Source organism: Leptodactylus fuscus, chromosome 1 (assembly GCF_031893055.1).
Source record: "Leptodactylus fuscus isolate aLepFus1 chromosome 1, aLepFus1.hap2, whole genome shotgun sequence".
Classification (NCBI taxonomy): domain Eukaryota; kingdom Metazoa; phylum Chordata; class Amphibia; order Anura; family Leptodactylidae; genus Leptodactylus; species Leptodactylus fuscus.
Genome location: NC_134265.1, coordinates 107338986 through 107361330, shown reverse-complemented (window position 1 = coordinate 107361330; position 22345 = coordinate 107338986). Strand labels below are relative to the sequence as shown.

The window sequence follows — 22345 nt, the reverse complement described above, 5'->3', positions numbered from 1 at the left end:
TTGCTTTCATAGTCACAAGCATTACTGTTCAGAGCTACCATACACTGTATTTGCAGCCACAACTATCCTAGAAATGCAGCCTGGAAATACATGCACTTATATTTTACTAGTATTACTGCTATTACTGTCTATAGCAGTGTTTCCCATCCTTTTCAGAATGGGGCATCCCTGGAAAAAAAAATCCTCAGGGATAACCTAGCAAATAATTGTTTCATGCAGATTTTTTTGTGTGAAGTTTTTTAAACTTACAGATGTAATATAAATTGGTTCCACTTTTAAATTTAGAAAACCTCACCACAAAGCACATGGAAACTGCACCATGTGAATGTACCCTCAAAGCTACATAATCCTATACTTTCCATGCAACATACAAAAATTCACCTTTTACTGTCACCAAGCTCCTTTATTGGCCCAACACGTAATATATGCTCCCCAGTGGCCCTCATACACATAATGCTTCCCAGTGGCTCCCAGACACCTAATACTGATCCCAATGGGCCCAGACACCCAATAATGCTTCCCAGTGGCCTCCAGACATCTACTAATGCTGCTCAGTGGCCCAGACACCTAATAATGCTCCCCAAGGGGCTCCAGGAACCTAATAATGCTCCCCAGTAACCCCCAGGCAAGTAATAATGTCCCTCAGTACCCCCAGGCAACTAATAATGACCCCCAGTAATGTCCCCCAGTGGCTCCCAGAAAACTAATAATGTCCCCCAGACAAGTAATAATATCCTCCAGGATCCCACAGACGAGTAATGTTCTCCAGCAGCCCCACACCATAGATGTGCTATATAAATAAGAAACAAATAACATTTACCTATCCACGCTCCCCCAAAGCTCTGTGGTCCTCCTGATTCTTCTCTGCAGATCAATGCAGCCAGTCTTCAACAGGCATCATTATTGATGCCGTAGAACAGGAAGCTAAAGTCTTCCTGCTGCACTGTTCTATTCCGCATCAGAATCCTGCCGATGTAGTTAAAAATGGGACATATGACCAGCTCGATCCAGGACCCCTGGGGGTCTTTTTGGCACCCTGTTTGGGAATTGCTTGGCTATAGCATTACATGTGTACGGACTGTGAAACAATGTATCAAAACTGTGAATCAATGTAGTAAAGATATTCACACTGTCTGCACCCACATGATGCTATAGATAAGGAATACTCAACTGGTGTACGATAGTCTGAACCCGCACCATTGTTGCAAGCTGTCCAAAGACATATTACAATAGCGGCAGTGGGGATGAGTAGGCAGAGATACATGCCAAATCTGCATTGAAATGGGGTTTCCTATTGGGTACCGCATGTATTGTGCATGACTAGAAGTCAGGGCCAGGATCTACACTGATGCCAGACTAAATCAGTGATATTGTATAATCAGATGCATAGCTTGTTGCATATTTACTTTCATTGGAATTCAGTCACTAGCTTTTTTTTGTGAATTAGAGGAGATTTGCAGTTTATGATGGTTGTCAGACATTTATGAAAGTTTTGGAGCCACCATCGGGCTACAGAAAAATAGCCTGAATAAATGCAACTAATAGCATGTAAGCAACAAGGTGTTTTTTTGTTTGTTGTTGTTTTTTTTTTTTTTTTTAACAAAAATGACATACACTCAGTTCACAATAGAAGTGATAGCTATGTGCCAGATCCATTACATGCACACAGTGAATTTGGTGCTACATACTGAGCCATTTTTACTATCATAGCAGATAAACCTTGAACATCTGTAACAGATGTGACATATGACTGACGTTACAGCAGTGCTACATTGAGTTTTATATATAAACTTGTACTGTAATGTCTTTTGACATACCTGATGGAGCTTGTACAACAGACCATGGAGGCTGTGAGACTCCATAGTAGGGATCAGTATAGACTCCCTGCACAAGCCTTGTATTCATGAGCCCTAGCAAAGGGTCAACATGAGAAGAATTAAAGGGGTTATCCAAGCTAAACTTTTAAAGTTTAAATTTGCTGGGGGCAGTGAAAAAAACAAAATCAAACTCACCTGTTCCAGTTGCTCCGTTATTGTCCAGCGCCTCCCTGTTCATTTGCTCTCCCGGGTCTCTTCCGGCATTCTACTGACCGCTGAGGCCAATCAGCGGCCTCAGGAAGATGACCCCTGATGTCACAGGTAGTGACATTTAGGTGAATATGCTTTTTTTTTTTTTTTTCATTGCCCCAGTTTATTTAAACTTTAAAAAGGTTGTCCATTTTTGCTTGGACAACCCCTTTAAGACGATTATATAAAGACGAAAATATGTTAGGGAATTCTCTTGTTCACGGTTCTATTCTTTTCAATGTTTGCTTACCAGGGCCAAGCTCCCCCATGGGGATCATGTCACGACTTCCAGACTTCTTGTTTCCTGCAAGACATGAGAAGACTATTCAATGAATCATTACAAAATTACAAAGAAGTTAACTCTAACAAGAAGGTGCAGACAGAGGGACATATAACAAAAAAGAAAGTAAAATATACATTATTATTAACTAAAGCTAAAGAACCACTTAGCAGGTTCGCAGTGAAAAAGCACTACAGGAACGCAACAGTTTTTGTTGCGCCATTTCCACCATTACCAAACTGCATTGCTTACACCACATGGGGCTCCGGTCTAAATGTGGTTTTCAAAAAAAAAAAAAAGGAAAATGTCTAAATATTGTCAGGGTCTGGGGTTGCTAGGTGGGGTGGCATAGACACAAAAATCCAGATTCTTTAGTCCAAAAATAAAGGTAGAGTTTATTTTCACTCAAAAAGGTAGTGCAGCAACAAAAGGAAACAATACAAAAATAAACAACTGCCCGGCTAGGATCTAACTAAACATAGAATAGGTTACCTCACCTAGAATAACAAAAATGAAAGCCAGTAGAATCATTCAGGACACAGCTCCAAAAACATGACCTCTCTGTTGGCTCTCCAGCCAAGCTCTGCCCAAAGTTTGCTGCTGTAGCTGACGTCTTAAGCTTCCCTTAATGAGCAGACTCTATGCAGCTGAGTTGCTGCCAAAACATCCCCAAAGAGTGGACTGGAGGGGGGTGGAATGACAGGTCCCACTGCCAACCTACCTGCCATTCCTAAAAATCCAGCCCAGTAAACCAGAACTTTGAAACAACACTCAGCAGACAATAGTTATCTACTGAGAAACATTCTTTCTGGAGTTTTCTCATCTCACCCACCTTAGTAGTCTGGGTGAGATGTACACCCCCTCCATTACCTGACCAGCCATCGGCTTACAATATATATTAAAAACAAAACAAAAACAACAACCTTCTATGTAGTAATTTTTACACACAAACGCACACAAAATAACTATACATGCACATATTAGCCAATTACAATTATATTGATCTCTTTTCCTTCCCACCCTGCCATCTCATTGGATGCAGTCTGACAAACTGCAACTGCATACCGTCTACCTCCACCTCCCTCCTTGCATTTACTACTTTACTCTAAGGCTGGTCTTACACGGCCGTAAGTCCGCAAATGGTCCGCAATTGAGGGTTTTCAATTGTGGACCATTTGCCGACACATTATATTCAATGCGGCCTCTTACTACGTGGTGTGGCCGGGCCACAACCGTGGTCCGCACTTTATAGGACATGTCCGTAATGGCCATGAATTGAGGCACTGCATGGACTCGCCCATAGAACTCTATGGGCGAGTGCGGCAGGACACAGACGTCTGTGGAGTCTATGTTGACGATCAGCAACTAGTGGTGCTGATCAGTAACTTGTGGACTGTACATTCAATATGGTCTTGTAAGACCAACCTAAGGGTAAGTTCACACTGTTTTTTGCACGTGGATTTTTGAGGCACAATCTGCCTCATAAAATGCCTCCCAACTCCCCCACTCATTTAATGGGAGTCAAAGAGATTTATTCCTCTAGCTGAATTTTTTTTTTAACTGGATGAAATCCAGGGAGATTTTGCCTTACAATCCCCACTGAAATGAAAGGGAGGCAGATAAAACTGCTAGTGATTTATTTTTAAAAAAATTTCTCCCAAAAAAACGCTCCAGCTTTTTTTCTACCTCCCATTCATTTGAATGTGGTTTGCTAGGGGAAATCCACCTGAAGAAAGGTCATGGTGTCACTTCTTTCCTCCAGTAGAAAAATTAGGGGCCAGTCACACCTAGGAACTTCATGAAAATCATGGAGTTTTTCATATAGATTTAATACTTTAAAGAACTGCAGAGAATAAAAACTCATGAAAAAAGCTTTGCAGAAAAAAAAAAAAAAAAAAAAAGGTTTTCTTCCACAGTATTTTGCTACCCAGGACCTTAACATAAGGAGGTTTCTGAATATTTAGAGAGAGCCTGCAGGAAAGGAAAAAGGAACTACAGGTTGCTGGATGGTAAGGATAAATAATGTGTTACATGTTCATATGAGCTACTACTTTTTTTTTAATTAATTCGTTTGTTTACAACATGACCTATGAGGCTGTTTTTAAAGGTAATTTTTCAATGCAAATGTGGAGGGCTCCTGCTGGGAACCCAACCAGTTTCTAAAAATGTGAAACACATTGCTCTTTGAACCCACATCTTTTGAACTTATAGACAGGGTTATCTTTATGTTTTTCTAAGTTATTGAATCACATTTCACATACTTTTAGTGATAAGTAAGGGTCTTAGTGTTCGTATCCTCACAAATGGCATTTTTGTAGAATGTCTAAAAAATCTGAACTTGTGTAATTACCCCTGGAAGAGCAATAAAAAGAATAAAAAGACTATGGCTCAACCATATATAGCAGTTGTCCCACATCTATCACCTTGATTTTTATCCACCAATGGAAGTGTGCTGTCATCAAATCCAGACTTTCCATTATTCTTGGATCCCTTTGGCAAAGTTGACGTGGCAGACTGAAATACAAATATTGAAGGAATATGTTAAAAATGCATATAAAATGAACTAAATAAAATGGCCTACAGGGAAAGTGTTACCATGTATCGTATTACAAAATCAAACTGAAGTTGAAAAATAAAATAAGATAAGAGATAAGATAATCCTTTAATAGTCCCACATTGGGGAAATTTCAGCGTGTTGGAGCAGAATAGTAATACAGATACAGGATAATACACAGTAATATATTACAGACGTAGACACATATAAGCTGAAAAGAGAAGATATACTAGGAGTCCATAGCAGCTAAGGAAAAACGGAAGAGAAAGAGGAAGACTTCATGGTCATCGTCACAATCATTAGTTCTCTGTGCAGAGTGATCTTCGCTTGGTCTGATGTAGATTATACAGCCTGGTCGCGGTTGGAAGGAAGGACCTGCGATAGCGCTCCTTCTCACACTTGGGGTGAAGCAGACGGTCACTTACAGTGCTGCCAAGTCCCATCAGGGTCCCATAGGTGGGGTGGGATTTGTTCTCCCGCATGGAGGTCACCACAGACAGTATCCTTCTGTCACCCACCACCTGTACTGGGTCCAAGGGGCTCCCCAGGACAGAGCTGGCCCTCCTGATCAGCCTGTCAAGTCTATTTCTGTCCCTGGTTGGTATACTGCTCCCCCAGCAGGCCACACCGAAAAAGATGGCTGAGGCAACCACAGAGTTGAAATAGGTGCCCAAGGTTAGGGTTTCTACATAGGGGGGTCTGTCTTGGGAGAATTTTGGAGGGGAGTATTGCACTTCATATAAAAAGTAATTTCCTGAACCTAGAACCGATATGTTGGGGCTCTTTGATTTAAAAAAACACAGACGCAAACAGATGCGCAGATGGCCATCCGTTTCCATAGACATCCGTTGTGATCTGGTTTTTTTGGACACAAAATTGTAGTATGAAATACTTATGTGTCCATCCAATAACATGAACAGCAACAGATCCGTTTTTTTTTTTTACCATTGATGCCTATGGAAACGGATGGCCATCTATTTGTGCCCATTTATTAAATCCTTTTTTTGCCTCCGTTAAACTGATTTAAAAAACTTTATCTGAATGGACACTAAGGCTCTGATTGGACAGCATCCGAGAGCTCTGACTCATACTCCTTGCCTGAGACCACCCACTTGACAGTACAGAGCCTAATTAGTAGTGTCTGAAAGCATATAGACACTGAGACGTGCTGAAAAAAAGCCTCTCACTGACTTCAATGGGTTCCTTTTTCTGCTAGCTTTTTTTTCTGGGAGGCTTTTTTTCAGCGCTGAAATTCCACACCAAATTATTCACCATTTTCCTGCATGTGAATGGTCCCTAACAAAGTTAATTCTACCAGCTACCAAAAAAGGCAGATTAACCCATACCTGAATTTAGGCCCTGAAGTGCAAGAGTAGAGGAAAAATATTTTGGTCCTGAAAACACTTTTGATCTTTAAATATAAATATCTAAATATTTGCATGTCGAGGCAACATTTAACCCACAAATGGTATCTCCTTCAGCAGCATTCAGCATACAGCCAATATACATGTTGGAGGGCTTGGTCAAGTTGGTCCATAAACCAGAGTAATTGCCAAATTGGTTAAGCAAAGATATGGCTTTGGGTATTGACTGGGAGGGGGTCACACATAAACAGAAGTAAGTCATCACCATAAAGTGCGGTTCTTTCTTCTTGGCAGCCTATAACTATATCATTATATATTGGGTCATTCTTAGGGAGTATTGCAAGGGGCTCGCTCCACTGCCAAGGCGAACAGTAGCGGTGACAGTGGGCAACCCTGTCTTGTGCCCCTACCAAGAGGAAAGTAAGGGGACAATGTACCAATAACCAACAATGTTGCTCTAGCAGAACTATATAGTAGGGAGATCCAGGTAATGAACCCTTCACCAAAGCCATATCTATCAAGCGGCTGCAAAAGAAAAGGCAATTTGACCGAGTCAAACGCCTTGGTCGTGTCTAAAGACGCTATCGCCCAGGCATGTGGTGAAGAATCCCTGATCTATGTTATCACCTGAACCTGCATAAGGCTGTCTGAAGTAGACTTTACAGGAATAAAGCCTGTCTGGTCTGGATGAACCAGATCAAGAATAACAGAATGAATCCCATTTGTCATCATCTAATGCTGGATTCACACCACCGCCTGAACTCCGTTTTCAGGTTTTCGCCTTCTGCATGCAGAAGAAGGAAACCTGTCATGCCGAGTCCAGCCGTGAGCGCCGGTGAGCGTTTTAGGCGATCCATGGCGAAACCGTTTCTTTTTAAACCGGACACAGAGTACTGCATGTCTGACTCTGTGTCCAGTTTAAAAAAACCTGTTTCGCCACAAAGCGAATAAAACGCTCACCGGCGCACACAGCCAGAGACTTTTCAAGCTCATTCAAATGAATGGGATTGAAACATGCTGGCAGGTTTCCGTCTCCTGCCCCTGTTTTGTGCAGGAAACGGAAACCTGAAGAACGGAGTACGGGCGCAGATATGAACGAGCCCTTAGTGAGGAGTTTATAGTCTATATTAAGCAGTGATATAGGATGCCAGGAAACTGAGGCCCACAAAGGCTGTAAAAGTTATTTTAAGTGTAAAATAGCATGCCAGTAACTCCAGTTTTCAAACCCTACAATGTACTGTGGCTGGTTTTATATTGAGTTTCATGGTAAAAAACTGTCTAAATCACAAACAGCAGCTGAACGTGAACAATACATACAACAGAGGAGTCTTTACCTGGAAGTTTGCTTTATTCCACCCTTCTTTCTGAAGAGCATTTCGGAGTTCCTTGTAACTCCAAATCATCTGTAGCACATGGGATGCAGCTTTCACCTCTCTTGGAGACTGACTATAAAAAGGGATAAGAAGATATGAGGTATTGTTACTTGTATTGTTACTAAGCTGCCCATGTGGACATATGTCACATCATATACTCTATTTTACTGCAATGAAGAAAAAATCTTCACAGTGACCATCATTTCAATCAATTTTCACATATGTGTTTTGTGAAATCTTCCCCTTCAGAGCTCAACTGTTTGTGTTTCTTCTTCCTAAGGTGCTAACAGGAAGCCATCAGGACTGCCATATTACAGGTGCTGCAGAGCTGAAGCCCATTCAGTGTCACCACTTCATGAGCCTGCTAGCTACACTTGGCCTTCCCATTAGTAAATTTCTATGCACTGCTTCACTCAGTGCTAAGGATGCTGTTATTGATCTAACCCATCTATAGTGTGTAACACAGTTATGCATACAGATTTCATTACTTTTCGATTTTATTCATCTCAGGTATATAGATATATTCAGTATAAAGATATATTCAGTTACCTGGATTTGTTTATAGTGATGAGCTTTTCAATTCCCTGTGTCTGGATGAGGGATCGGGCATTTTCAGAGCTGTCTGTGACTATTTCGTGGATAGTGTTCAGCACAGCGACCACAGTGTCTTCTTCCAGATTCTTAGCAGGACGTTGTTGCCCTCCCGGCAAGTTTCGGACCAGCTGTCCCATGGCATAATTGCCTGAAGGGCAAATGAAGCAAAGTCCCAAGATTTATGTCACAAGGTCATAAACAGTCAGCTATTTCAGAATACTTAGTGGTAATATCTCATGCAATGTGCTAATATAGTTATGACTTATGCAGTTTACATCTCTGCTTCCGGGTTTTTAATATTAAATATTTACTTTCTATAAAAAATATGGATTTCAAGACTATTCCCTTTCCTGAGCGATTCTCTTAAATATTTATATTTTCAGCCTTGGCTTCCCTAGTGTTGCTTGGAAACCAAGGAGCTACCTTTTCATCTGATAGGAATGTAATGCACATAAAAATGAAATATATTTTCTCCATCATGCCACAACTGAAATCTCAGCCTCTTTTCCCTTCTTGAGCCTCATAATACTGCAATTTCTGAATAAGCTTACAGAAAGCAGAGACATATTCTCAAGTAAAACAGAATAACACAATAGTAAAGGAAAGATTTTTCTGTAGCTCTTGACATTTTAACATTTATACATTGGTGTCACATGAGAAGAGGGTTTTCACCCAATGCAACACAATAGATTAAACAGCGGTTTACTTGCAGCAATTACCCAATGAATATAGATGCAAAAAGCAATCCATTTTGGAATGGCACGAATTGGGTGATTGGAAAATCAGCAGCAAACCAGTCTCATGTGGACATACCCTAAGGTGAAGGCCCCACATAGTGCAGTTTTTCCTGCATCGCTCTTCACAGAAAGCCCGAAAGGTTTCTGCGGACTTTCTGTTTCAATTATATCTATAGGGAAACTCCCAGCGTCTCCATAGGTATAACTGACATGCTGTCATGTGATTTCCAAAACCGTGATGGTTTTGAAAAATCACAGCATTTCCGCTGCATGCGTTTTTTTGCAATGTGTGCATCCACTTTGCAGAGACAGTAAAACTTTTTTTTTGTTTTTTTTTGTCGCAGCATTTACAGCATGTGGGGCCCCGGTCTAATATAGGTTTTCATGCTTCTGTCGATACTCTGTATGTACAAGTAAATTTAGTACTCATCATGTGAAACATATCCATGCCAAATATCTGACCCACTGGCAAAGCAGTTGTGCAAATTCAACATGCACAGCTATATGGAAGAGCACATACCAATCAAGTCTTTGTTGCGGCGGTCCATAGAAAGATTCCTCAGAGCTATAGCAACAGCCCTTACAACTTTGTCAGAGTCTGACTGAAGCAACTCAACTAGCACAGGCAGGCCTCTCTCTTTACGAACTGTAGCCCGGATATAGGTAGACCACTGAAAGGTAAGAATAAAATATTTCTAAGACAGGACAAGCTGTAGAAAAAACTTGGAATAATAAATGTAAAGACTGTACTCATTACTGCTGTTTTTTTATACTATACAATTGAAATCCACAAGATGACATTTGTATATAACAAACTAGACAGTCCAGTTGTAAAGCTGTCACACTGTTGGCTGGTTATAGACAGCGGGTGAACCAAGTACTGAACACATCACCAATTCAGTAAAGTAAATATATTTCTAAAGGTGCTGTGGACATGAAATTCTCACCAGAAGTTGGAAACAAACCACACAGGCAAAGAGATCAGACCAAAGATATCCATAAAATTGTATTGAACCTGCTAAATTAAATTTATTTATTTAATAATTCATACAAAAGCCTTTGTTGGTGATGACATCTTCAAGATCCATCCTGTATGGAGAATCCAGGCACATGCATTGCTGGGGTGTGATTTTGGCCCATTCTTCCATACAGACACTCTTCACATCCTGAATGTTCTGTGCTCTTTTCTATTGGATTCAGGTCAGGTGTTAGGCTTGGCCATTCTAACAGATTTATTTTCTCTCTCTGAAACCAATTGAGAGTTTCTTTGCCTGTTTGCTTAGGACATTGTCTTGCTGTAATGTCCACAAACGTTTCATCTGCATCATCCTGGTAGTTGACAGCAGATATTTATCAAGGTGGTCTCAGTACATTTGTCCATTCATCCTCTTTCAATTACATGAAGTTTGCCAGTGCCGTATGCTGAAAAACAGCCCCACACCATGATGTCCCCAACTCCAAACTTCACTGTTGGTATAGTGTTATGCAGTACCTTTGGGCCCACAAAAATGGTGGGTATTACGGAATTCAAAGAGTTCAATTTTGCTCTCATCTGATCAGACTCTATTCACACAGCATTTCACAGACTTGTCTACATGTTGTTGAGCAAACTTTAAATGGCTTGAACATGATTTTTGTTGAGTGTGGTGAGTGTGCATACATTGTACCTGTTGATTCCAGGTCTTCCTGTATCTCTCCACAGGTAATCCTTGGCTCTTGGACAACTGTTCTGATAATCATGGACATGGACGGTTTAGGGTGAAATTATGTTCCTTCCACTTCCAAATTATGGCCCCTGCAGTGCTCAATAGTTCCTTCAGTAGTTTAGAAATTATTCTGAAACCAATGCCATAAGTATATTTTGCAACAATAAGGCTGCATTCACACAGAGTAACGCCAGGCGTCATTTGTGTGTAATTTGTGTGTCTTTTACGGCCGTCATAAAACGTTTACATAGAGTTCTATAGGAAAAGACGTCCGTAATTTACTGCCGTCATTTACGGCCGTCATTACAATGACGGCCGTAAATGACGGCCGTCTTTTCCTATAGAACTCTATGTAAACGTTTTATGACGGCCGTAAAAGACACACAAATTACACACAAATGACGCCTGGCGTTACTCTGTGTGAATGCAGCCTAAGGTTGCAAAGGTCTTGAGACAGCTCAGTGGTTTTACCCATCATGAGAGGTATATTGTGTGACCCCTTCTTCTAGGCCATCAGAACCATCTGATATGTCACTAAGTGGGAGGATCACTTTCTGATTATTGATAGACTTCTGCTGCTGTCAAGCCTTTCCATGGCTTTTTGCACCTCTCTTTCTCTAAGTGTTCAATACTCATTATTACGCTTAAGTTAATTTATCGACATGCACAGTATGGTTTGATTTCTTTATCTCTGTGGAATGAATGGGTTGTTTTCAATATCTGGTGAGAATGTCATGTCAGGGATCGTTCACATCTGCGCCCGGTCTCCGTTCATGCAGGTTTCCGTTTCCTGCACAAAACTGAGCAGGAGACGGAAACCTGCAGGACTCTTTCATACCCATTCATTTGAATGGGTTTGAACGATGTCCGGCCGTGAGCGCCGGTGAACGTTTTATGCTCTCCACCGCGAAACCGGGTTTTTTAAACTGGACACAGAGTTGGACATGCAGTACTCTGTGTCTGATTTTAAAAAACCGGTTTCGCGGCGGAGCGCATAAAACGCTCACTGGCGCTCACGGCTGGGCCCGGTCTGACAGCTTTCCGTCTTCTGCTCAGAACGGACTCCGGGCGCTAGTGTGAACCTAGCGTCAATAGCACTTTTAGAAATATATTTACTTAGAAAATTGGTGATGTGTTCAATACTTATTTCATCCACTGTAAATATTCCAAAAAGAGATACCAGCAAAACTTAGAGCTGTTTACCATTTCTTTAAGAATCTACAAACTGTTTCTTGAAAACTAGCCTCCCCCTTTCCATTTACTGAACTTTGTTGCTGAAGATTTTGTCCCTTCAGTTAACATGGATCAAATTCATTTATTCCATACTTATTTAATATACAAAATACTGCACATCTGTAATACAGTTCTACTGATAATTTGACTTGTTAACACACACAGATTGATATTGTATACTCTGATCCCTATATAACAAGCACTTTTAAAAAGGACTCCTGTACATATGTAACCAGACTATGACATATGTCATGGTGCCTAAGAGCTCCACTATGGGGCTGAGTGGTGCAGGATAGACCAATGACCAGGTACTTCATGGTTTTCAAATATATTTGAGCTTACATAGTGGATTGAATGACTTTCGTGGCCTCTGCCATAGTCTGTGTTCTTGACAGCAAAAATAGCAATAATCAAAGTTCTGAAAATGACCATTTTATAAATGAAAATATAGTTAAATATTAGACTCTGGAACTAGTCTGCTAGTTATAGGAGTTATAACCTATGTGGGGAAAAATGATATGCTCAATATGTGGTTTCTTCTAAGGCATCAAATCATCGGCATCCATAATAAGCTGGTTGCTGCATACTGAGCTGAATACCTCATATTTTCTGAAACTGAAAAACTGTCTAGGGGGAATAAGCCAAGATCATTATTCTATTCAGCTAACATAACTAGTAAAAAGAAAATGTGTGCACCGATGACGGTCTTAACAATACAAGCTTAAAAAGCTGTTGCATATGTAACTAAAATAATGCAATAAAATATATACGTACAAATTATCCCTAAAATTGCTCATACTTATAAAAAGAAAGCAAAAAGGTTTAGTAGAAGAGACAGCCATGCGTAAAGCAGCAAAGGCTGCTGGCTGATCAAACATAGAAGATCACCACTGGCGGTCCCTAAATGGGATGTGTTAAGTGGTCACTTACAGTCCAGTTGCCAGCACTAAGATTCTGCAGTGCTCCAGCTGCTGCCTCCAAGGTGTTGTAGTTTTGGCTTTCTGTCAGTATAGATAAATAGAGACGTACGACCTCTGGCTGGTACAAAAGTTCAAATCCTTTAAAAAACAAAAGAAAAATTAGTTCTCTTTTATGGAGTATTGTCCACAAGATTCAGAAAAATGTAGTTATTGTTACATATACATTAAACAATATCAGTGATATAAATGTGCTGTTGAGCTTCTCCCCTAAATGAGAGCATTCTCAGGTGTCACTAGATAAGGGTCCATCATAAGGAATTGATAACCCCATGGTTTCTCATAATGGCCTTGCCTAAATAAATCTTCAAACGCTCATCGCCTATTGCAGATTACACATCCTGGCTCACTTCCAAAAGTCCTTCTTAATTAGACATGAGCGAATAGTATTCGAAGCTCTAGTTTCGAATACCTCGCTCCTATAGGAATGAATGGAAGCGGCCAAACACCAAGGGGTTAAGCTCCGGCCACCGGCGCCGGAAACATCCATTCATTCCTATGGAGCGAGGTATTCAAAAGTAGAGTTTCGAATACTAGTCTCTAAATAAAAGTAGTATGAATAAAAGGTGTAAGGCTAGATTCACACTTGCGTTGGAGTCTCTGCAGAATCCACTTAAAATCGGCAGAGAGAAAAGTCCTGCAAAGAGAACTTTTCTATACTGAACCGGGCAGGCCCAATTATAGTCTATGGGATCTGCAGATTTTTATGTGTAATCGCTTTTTAAGACAGGAAAAACAGAGCCCTAGTGTGAACCTAGCGTAATTCTTTGTATTATTCGCAATAAAAAAACAAGGTCAGCTCAATTAATGTCACCCAGCTCATATCAATTCATTTTGCATCCATTTTATTTTATCTGACATGGCTAAAGGCTATGTCACTAACTATGCAATTGGAGTTGCTACAGGGTGTGGCATGTGAAAACGGAATGTCCTAAATATAATCATTCATTAATGGAGGTAAAATACGGAATTAATCGTTATCGTAGTTTACGTCATAGTGACCATTTTGTTCAGTGTCTGTTGAAGAGATGGACCAAGGCTCCCCAATTATCCTACAACCTATGGTTGACATAATAAATACAGACTGGTACCATAATCAGTTCGGTGAAGACATAACTAGTAAGTATATATCTTTCCCGACACAATGTATTTATTTGCATTTTTTTTTCACAAGACTTTTGTCCTATAGATGGCCAAAAAAAGTACACGTAACAGTGCAGCCACATGAGGGCAGTATAAGAACTGCTATCAATCTGCTCAAGGTCACAGCCAAGGAAACTAAAGCACTCCACCGCTTCATAAGAGCCAGTGTTACCACTGTTATCACATAAACCACCATAAAGTATACCAAAGCCTTACTGCTAATATTAAACTATGAACACTAAACTCTCCACAACGCAATCTATTACGGAGGAGGCTTGCAGAAAAAAGGAAAAAGAAAACCCACACAGCTCATTTGAGGCAAAGGACAAAGGTTTGCTACAGCCAAAGCAACTATAACCTGACACTAATGGGAGCCATTTATCTAAGGCAGTAGACAAGCTCTTGAATTTAGCCTTTTAGCTTGAACATATCATGAACAACCACTATAGCGTACAAATGGATTACAGACAGAGGGATTTATTTTAGGCTCCAATATTTATATAGCACCCACATATTCAGCAGCACTACAGTAGTTACTTCTGCCAGCCCTTGTCCACACTTGGGAAGAGGACTGGGGGACCCTTCCATACAACTTCCTCTATCTCACAAATACTGAGGTTGATTTTATCAGAAGCCTATGACCTATGGGCTCTGGTGCATAAGTTCAGCCTCCCCAGTCACCATCAATTCTAACAAATCTGCCCAAATGGCAGAGAAGTTGGTTAAAATACCCTAACAGATGTTAAACCCCCTATCACTACAGTACAAATGCTCCAGGGTCCCTTTCTAGACAGCAGAGATGTCAGAAAGAAAGGTATGGTTGTTGTGATGCAAATGGAACCAATAGCGGCAGGTTCACTATAGCATTGGAAAGTTTAACATGTGAGTATTACTACAGTCATTTACATTCAACAGCAGCCAGATTTTACTCAATGGCTTCTTATTAAAGGGAGTCACCGGACAAGCCCTAATGAAGTATAAGCACAGTGAGACACCGGGGTAATGTGAATACATTTTTCCCAAATATGCTAATGAGATGTTTGGTGCAACAAGTGCGTCGTGGTTGCTCTCATTGTAAAAAAGAGCTATGATTTACAGGGTCCTTTAGTGTACATGTCAATGATTGCAAAGAGGGATGGAGGGACTGTGCACTGGAAACAATAGCACTATGGTGCAATGAGAGCAAAGGGTACACCCTCACTGCACCAAACAGCTCATTAGCATATCAGGAAAAAAGCCAATACCTCAGCAGCAAACGTGGTAAACAATATATAATTTTTATTTTTTTAAATGACTAGTGTTTTACCACCGGCTCTGTCTGAAGGCAGCTCATTGCTATTGTTTGTGGACATAGTCGTGGCTCTATTCCCCAGCCCTGCATATTTGGGCATGAAGCCATCAAAACAATATTGTTTTTACTCAGACCTCAGTACAGGAAACCTCAACAAAAAGAAATAGAAGGGTTAAATTTCCAGCTGTAGAGTAAATCAGATTCTAAGATTATAATTTATAGCACAGCTTTCTATTCTCTGCCCGTCACAAACAACAATCTGGCATGGCAAACAAATAAAGTATTTCTCGATAGCATGTCTGTATGTATTCATATATATACATATGTATACCATATGCAGCCATGTAAATCTATTCTATAAACACTGTCAGAGTGTAGACTGTAGAACATAACGTACAACAATCTGCAGGCAGTATGAGAATATTGATATCTAGTTTTGTGGCAAAAGATTCAGTATAACTTGCTATTTATCAATTTCTTTTTTTCTTTGCTTAGAAGGAGTAAATGAGTCCAGAGAGCAGTCCTAACAGTGACTGACAGCTATCTCTGTATGTACAGACAGAGAGAAGGTCATCATTCACTATTAGGAACGTCTATTGGACTCAATTAAGGGGCGTCCACACTAGCGTCGGTGTCAGATTGCTAGTGTCCGATGCTAATGTCCGAGCAAGATTTTGTGCAGACATTAGCATCGGACACTAGCTGTGTCTGTTACATTTTGCATTATTTTAAATGGGATATCATGTGTGTCCTTTACTGTCCGAGTCTGTCCTTCAGTGTCCGTTCACAAAGATGTCCTTTACAGACATGGACTGTAAAGGACACTGCATGTTGTCCCATTTAAAATAACGCAAAATGTAACGGACACAGCTAGTGTCTGATGCTAATGTCTGCACAAGATTTTGCACGGACATTAGCATCGGACACTAGCTGTCGGACACAGACGCTAGTGTGAACCCTGCTTAAGTCCTAAGAAGCCTAGAAAGAACAGAGATAAACAGATAAATGACAGGTTATACTGAGGTCAGGGGACAATCGTACACATCAGAGAGAGTGTTTGCCTACATAGACGTACGGAGACTTACAAGTCATTCCTGCTCCACTAGGGATTCTGGGTAAAAAATATGCAAAACAGTTCCTCTGTATGCTGCCCTCTAGGGACAGCCCCCTTAACATCATGCATGACTCAGATAAAAAGCCTACTGACATGATGCGGAGTTTATTGCCAAATTAGTATTTCTATTCCAAAAGGAACAGATTCCCAGCTATGGACAGCGCTGTTTCGGTCTTTTGGACCTCCTCAGCATAGCGCAGTGACACTGATTTGACAGAGTGAAAGACTATAGACCAGGGAGACTATACACATTAGGGAGATAGTAGTAGCAGCATGCTACTGCGCATGCACCCTCGCCATTTTTTATGAATGGCAGTTCGCGAGCGCCAGAGGAAGACAGGACATCGCTGGAAGAGGAGGCGTGGCTGAAGATCACGTCGGACCCTGAATGCCCACCCACGATAGATAAGATTAACATTCCTTTTTAGGGTTTTATTTTAAAATGAGGGGGGGGGGTAGTTTAATATAACATTAGCGGTGCCTAAATAGCCACGCATATGTGGGGCTCTATCAGCATAATTTTGGTGATAGAGCCCCTTTAAATAAGCTTTTAGTTGTTATTGGCAATGATTTTTCTTTTTTTTTTTTCAACTATCGGAACATATAGCTGACAAATAAAATGCATGGTACTTGAACTAAAATCTCATGCACTTGGATCTTCTGTTTATAAGAGTGTATATAGCTCGATAGAAGCAGTGATGCAGACCCAAACAGTCAAGACAGGGACACAAAATATACAGCAAACTAGTTTATTTAGAAAAACAAAACAGAAAGTGAACAAACCTTGACTTCATGCACTAAATAAACAGAACAAAATACAGCCTTAACTTCGGGCAAAAACTAAATAAAAACCTGCTGGTCTTCGCAACTAACTAAACAGAAAGAATAACCTAACTATAGGTGTGGCTTACTTCCAGTCACATGAACAAAACAGGAGCAATATAGTCTCACCAGACTCAGGGTTAGAGGACAGAACTATACAGCTCCTTTCACATCATAGATCTGCATTGGAGTGCAGAATCTGCTGCCTTTTCTGGCCCAGTAATGAGCTAAGGATCTACACCTAGACTGAGGCCTACTCCAGATCCGCCCTGGACCACACATATGTCAGAAACCTGGGAGAGATATACCGTGATTCCAGCACTCTGCCGGTCACCGCCTCACAATAGATATTCTTATCTAGGAACTATTCTTTTAGGAAATGATACCTCCATACGTTTTGAATCAGAAAGCAAGAGTACTGTCTACCTTAGTACACAATCTATATATACAAAAGTTATATATACTCTGTATAGCTGAGATATTATAATCACTACATTGACATTTCATTCTTAGCTCTTCTTAGTATGTGGGGGGAAAAACAAATTATAAAACAAAGTCGCCATACCCAGGCTATTGTACACTAAAAAGACATATGCCAACATCAACCATGAACATGTGAATCATACAATCTATGTCTCCATACAGGATGAGCTGCAGAAAGTTCCTGTGCCAAGTATTGGAGGCACAGGCGTAATGTAAAGAATAGTGACTGTGTTTAGTGAATAGAAGCACAAGGGCATCATTAACACTGTTAACAGGAACCAGGGGCATCCTTACAATAGCTGGAGTGCGGCTAGCATCGGTCAGCAGGGGCCCTGCAGTATACAGTTCCCATAGTTACCACATCACTAAACAGTAAAGTAGCACTATATACTGCACTAGTTACACATAATTCACCAGATACAAAGGGAAGCAGTAGCTGTGGGAATAGTTCAGCGTACCTTCATTTAGCTCATTCTAATGATAGAAAGTTCTAGAAATGATCATACTAGCGGTATATAGGGATTACATTACCCTTTCTGTAAGAATTGGCTTCTTGTTTATTCCAGGAATTGTCTGGATCTATAAGATTAGCCAGACATCTCTGGATGGTGTATACTATAATAAACTTTGCAGGCACAATGTAAAATATGCAAGAATGTCAGAGCTGGGGGCAGTGTGGGGTTAGAATATTATCCCCCTTAGATCTGTACAGAAATATGAAGCGCATTCTCTACTCCGGCTGCATATTTGGTGCAGTGCAGCAAAGGGTAAGCTCCAGTGATAGGAAATACCCCAAGAGGTCATCATTCATCGCAGACTGCAACATCTTAAAGTGGACGAATACAATTTAATTAAAAGCTAAATAATAATATGGCATTGAAAACAGGATGGGTTAAATATATATTCTCATTAAAATAGCAAGAACAGGACATGAGGGCGGCATTGATACAGGTACACAGCTGCATGCCTCAAAAGGATTTCAAGTGCCGACTTCAAAGGCAGCGTATCCTGCGCTTAAATATGCAAGGGCTGAATACTTTGGCTCCCCGAGCTGGTAGTTAAATCATGCTAATGCCAGCCTGATGGAACATCTGTGGAGCATTGCATTTTAACTGCCTGACCAGGTTGTACATTACAACTGCCAACATGCCATTGTGGTTTTACAGCCACACCCAGAAGACCAATAGAATCCAAAGTAAAAGCGGCATCTCTTTCCTTACAAATTGAGGTTTCATGAGCCTGAAGGATGCAACTGCAAAAAAGCAGACCAGGAGGAAGTGTAACTAAGACATTTATTTATAGTAGGCGAAGATTGCAAACTTTATTAAAGGGGGTTTCTCATCTCAGGTTTTTAGCTGCTCTCCTGTATCCTCTTCTGCCTGGTTTTCAGATCAATCAGGCACAGAGCTCCTGCCTAGAGTAAACTAGACAGTTATCTCTGGATTTACATCCAGAGATAACAGACACTGCTCCAAGAAACCTGACTAGCCAGGGCGGCTGCTATCATCTTTACAGATCTGGCATTTGCTGTAATAGCATGGCGGCCGGGATGGATTGACACTGTCATGACACTGTCTCCTCCAAGCCTAGGGCCCGCACATCATCCTGTTCCTGCCACTGCAGTAAGCTGGTGGCAGCAGGAGTGGGGAGATGCTACAACCCCACTCCTCCGCCCCTCCTCCCCTCCACATTCGGACTATAACACGCTCCCCCCATTCTCCTATATTTATGTAAGCAAATTAAATCTCGTTTGCGATCAATGGCCCACATTTGTAGGAGTATTTTGTAATCCAGTATCCCATAGATAATGTTGATTCTGAAAGAATATATAAAAGGTAATTAGAGATGAGCGAACAGTGTTCTATCGAACACATGTTCGATCGGATATCAGGGTGTTCGCCATGTTCGAATCGAATCGAACACCACGTGGTAAAGTGCGCCAAAATTCGATTCCCCTCCCACCTTCCCTGGCGCCTTTTTTGCACCAATAACAGCGCAGGGGAGGTGGGACAGGAACTACGACACCGGGGGCATTGAAAAAAATTGGAAAAAGTCATTGGCTGCCGAAATCAGGTGACCTCCATTTTAGACGAATAGTGGATTTCAAATCCGGGTCATATGAGAATGTGAACTTTGTGACTATGAGACAGGGATAGCTGTACAGGCAGGGATAGCTAGGGATAACCTTTATTTAGGGGGGAATGTTATTAAAAATAACTTTTTGGGGCTCTATCGGGTGTGTAATTGTGATTTTTGTGAGATAAACTTTTTCCCATAGGGATGCATTGGCCAGCGCTGATTGGCCGAATTCCGTACTCTGGCCAATCAGTGCTGGCCAATGCATTCTATTAGCTTGATGAAGCAGAGTGTGCACAAGGGTTCAAGCGCACCCTCGGCTCTGATGTAGCAGAGCCGAGGCTGCACAAGGGTTCAAGCGCACCCTCGGCTCTGATGTAGGAGAGCCGAGGGTGCACTTGAACCCTTGTGCACCCTCAGCTCTGCTACATCAGAGCCGAGGGTGCGCTTGAACCCTTGTGCACACTCTGCTTCATCAAGCTAATAGAATGCATTGGCCAGCGCTGATTGGCCAATGTATTCTATTAGCCTGATGAAGTAGAGCTGAATGTGTGTGCTAAGCACACACATTCAGCTCTACTTCATCGGGCTAATAGAATGCATTGGCCAGCGCTGATTGGCCAGAGTACGGAACTCGACCAATCAGCGCTGGCTCTGCTGGAGGAGGCGGAGTCTAAGATCGCTCCACACCAGTCTCCATTCAGGTCCGACCTTAGACTCCGCCTCCTCCGGCAGAGCCAGCGCTGATTGGCGGAAGGCTGGCCAATGCATTCCTATGCGAATGCAGAGACTTAGCAGTGCTGAGTCAGTTTTGCTCAACTACACATCTGATGCACACTCGGCACTGCTACATCAGATGTAGCAATCTGATGTAGCAGAGCCGAGGGTGCACTAGAACCCCTGTGCAAACTCAGTTCACGCTAATAGAATGCATTGGCCAGCGCTGATTGGCCAATGCATTCTATTAGCCCGATGAAGTAGAGCTGAATGTGTGTGCTAAGCACACACATTCAGCACTGCTTCATCACGCCAATACAATGCATTAGCCAGTGCTGATTGGCCAGAGTACGGAATTCGGCCAATCAGCGCTGGCTCTGCTGGAGGAGGCGGAGTCTAAGGTCAGACCTGAATGGAGACTGGTGTGGAGCGATCTTAGACTCCGCCTCCTCCAGCAGAGCCAGCGCTGATTGGTCGAGTTCCGTACTCTGGCCAATCAGCGCTGGCCAATGCATTCTATTAGCCCGATGAAGTAGAGCTGAATGTGTGTGCTAAGCACACACATTCAGCACTGCTTCATCACGCCAATACAATGCATTAGCCAGTGCTGATTGGCCAGAGTACGGAATTCGGCCAATCAGCGCTGGCTCTGCTGGAGGAGGCGGAGTCTAAGATCGCTCCACACCAGTCTCCATTCAGGTCCGACCTTAGACTCCGCCTCCTCCAGCAGAGCCAGCGCTGATTGGCCGAATTCCGTACTCTGGCCAATCAGCACTGGCTAATGCATTGTATTGGCTTGATGAAGCAGTGCTGAATGTGTGTGCTTAGCACACACATTCAGCTCTACTTCATCGGGCTAATAGAATGCATTGGCCAGCGCTGATTGGCCGAATTCCGTACTCTGGCCAATCAGCACTGGCTAATGCATTGTATTGGCTTGATGAAGCAGTGCTGAATGTGTGTGCTTAGCACACACATTCAGCTCTACTTCATCGGGCTAATAGAATGCATTGGCCAATCAGCGCTGGCCAATGCATTCTATTAGCGTGAACTGAGTTTGCACAGGGGTTCTAGTGCACCCTCGGCTCTGCTACATCAGATTGCTACATCTGATGTAGCAGTGCCGAGTGTGCATCAGATGTGTAGTTGAGCAAAACTGACTCAGCACTGCTAAGTCTGCATTCGCATAGGAATGCATTGGCCAGCCTTCGGCCAATCAGCGCTGGCTCTGCCGGAGGAGGCGGAGTCTAAGGTCGGACCTGAATGGAGACTGGTGTGGAGCGATCTTAGACTCCGCCTCCTCCAGCAGAGCCAGCGCTGATTGGCCGAATTCCGTACTCTGGCCAATCAGCACTGGCTAATGCATTGTATTGGCTTGATGAAGCAGTGCTGAATGTGTGTGCTTAGCACACACATTCAGCTCTACTTCATCGGGCTAATAGAATGCATTGGCCAATCAGCGCTGGCCAATGCATTCTATTAGCGTGAACTGAGTTTGCACAGGGGTTCTAGTGCACCCTCGGCTCTGCTACATCAGATTGCTACATCTGATGTAGCAGTGCCGAGTGTGCATCAGATGTGTAGTTGAGCAAAACTGACTCAGCACTGCTAAGTCTGCATTCGCATAGGAATGCATTGGCCAGCCTTCGGCCAATCAGCGCTGGCTCTGCCGGAGGAGGCGGAGTCTAAGGTCGGACCTGAATGGAGACTGGTGTGGAGCTATCTTAGACTCCGCCTCCTCCAGCAGAGCCAGCGCTGATTGGTCGAGTTCCGTACTCTGGCCAATCAGCACTGGCCAATGCATTTCTATGGGGA

The 22345-nt window shown here is 42.1% G+C and overlaps 1 protein-coding gene across 2 annotated transcripts in view; it reads right to left on the bottom strand.

The window, feature by feature from the left end:
• The window catches only part of ARVCF (ARVCF delta catenin family member), a 531145-nt gene that overhangs the window by 12267 nt on the left and 496533 nt on the right, over nt 1–22345 (bottom strand). For both annotated transcript variants that reach the window (XM_075275546.1, XM_075275554.1), the window contains 6 exons: nt 12838–12965; nt 9489–9639; nt 8187–8379; nt 7599–7710; nt 4770–4860; nt 2317–2370 (listed from right to left, as the gene is read on the bottom strand). In XM_075275546.1, the coding sequence (XP_075131647.1) occupies nt 2317–2370; nt 4770–4860; nt 7599–7710; nt 8187–8379; nt 9489–9639; nt 12838–12965 (729 nt within the window). The remainder of the gene's footprint in view (nt 1–2316; nt 2371–4769; nt 4861–7598; nt 7711–8186; nt 8380–9488; nt 9640–12837; nt 12966–22345) is intronic.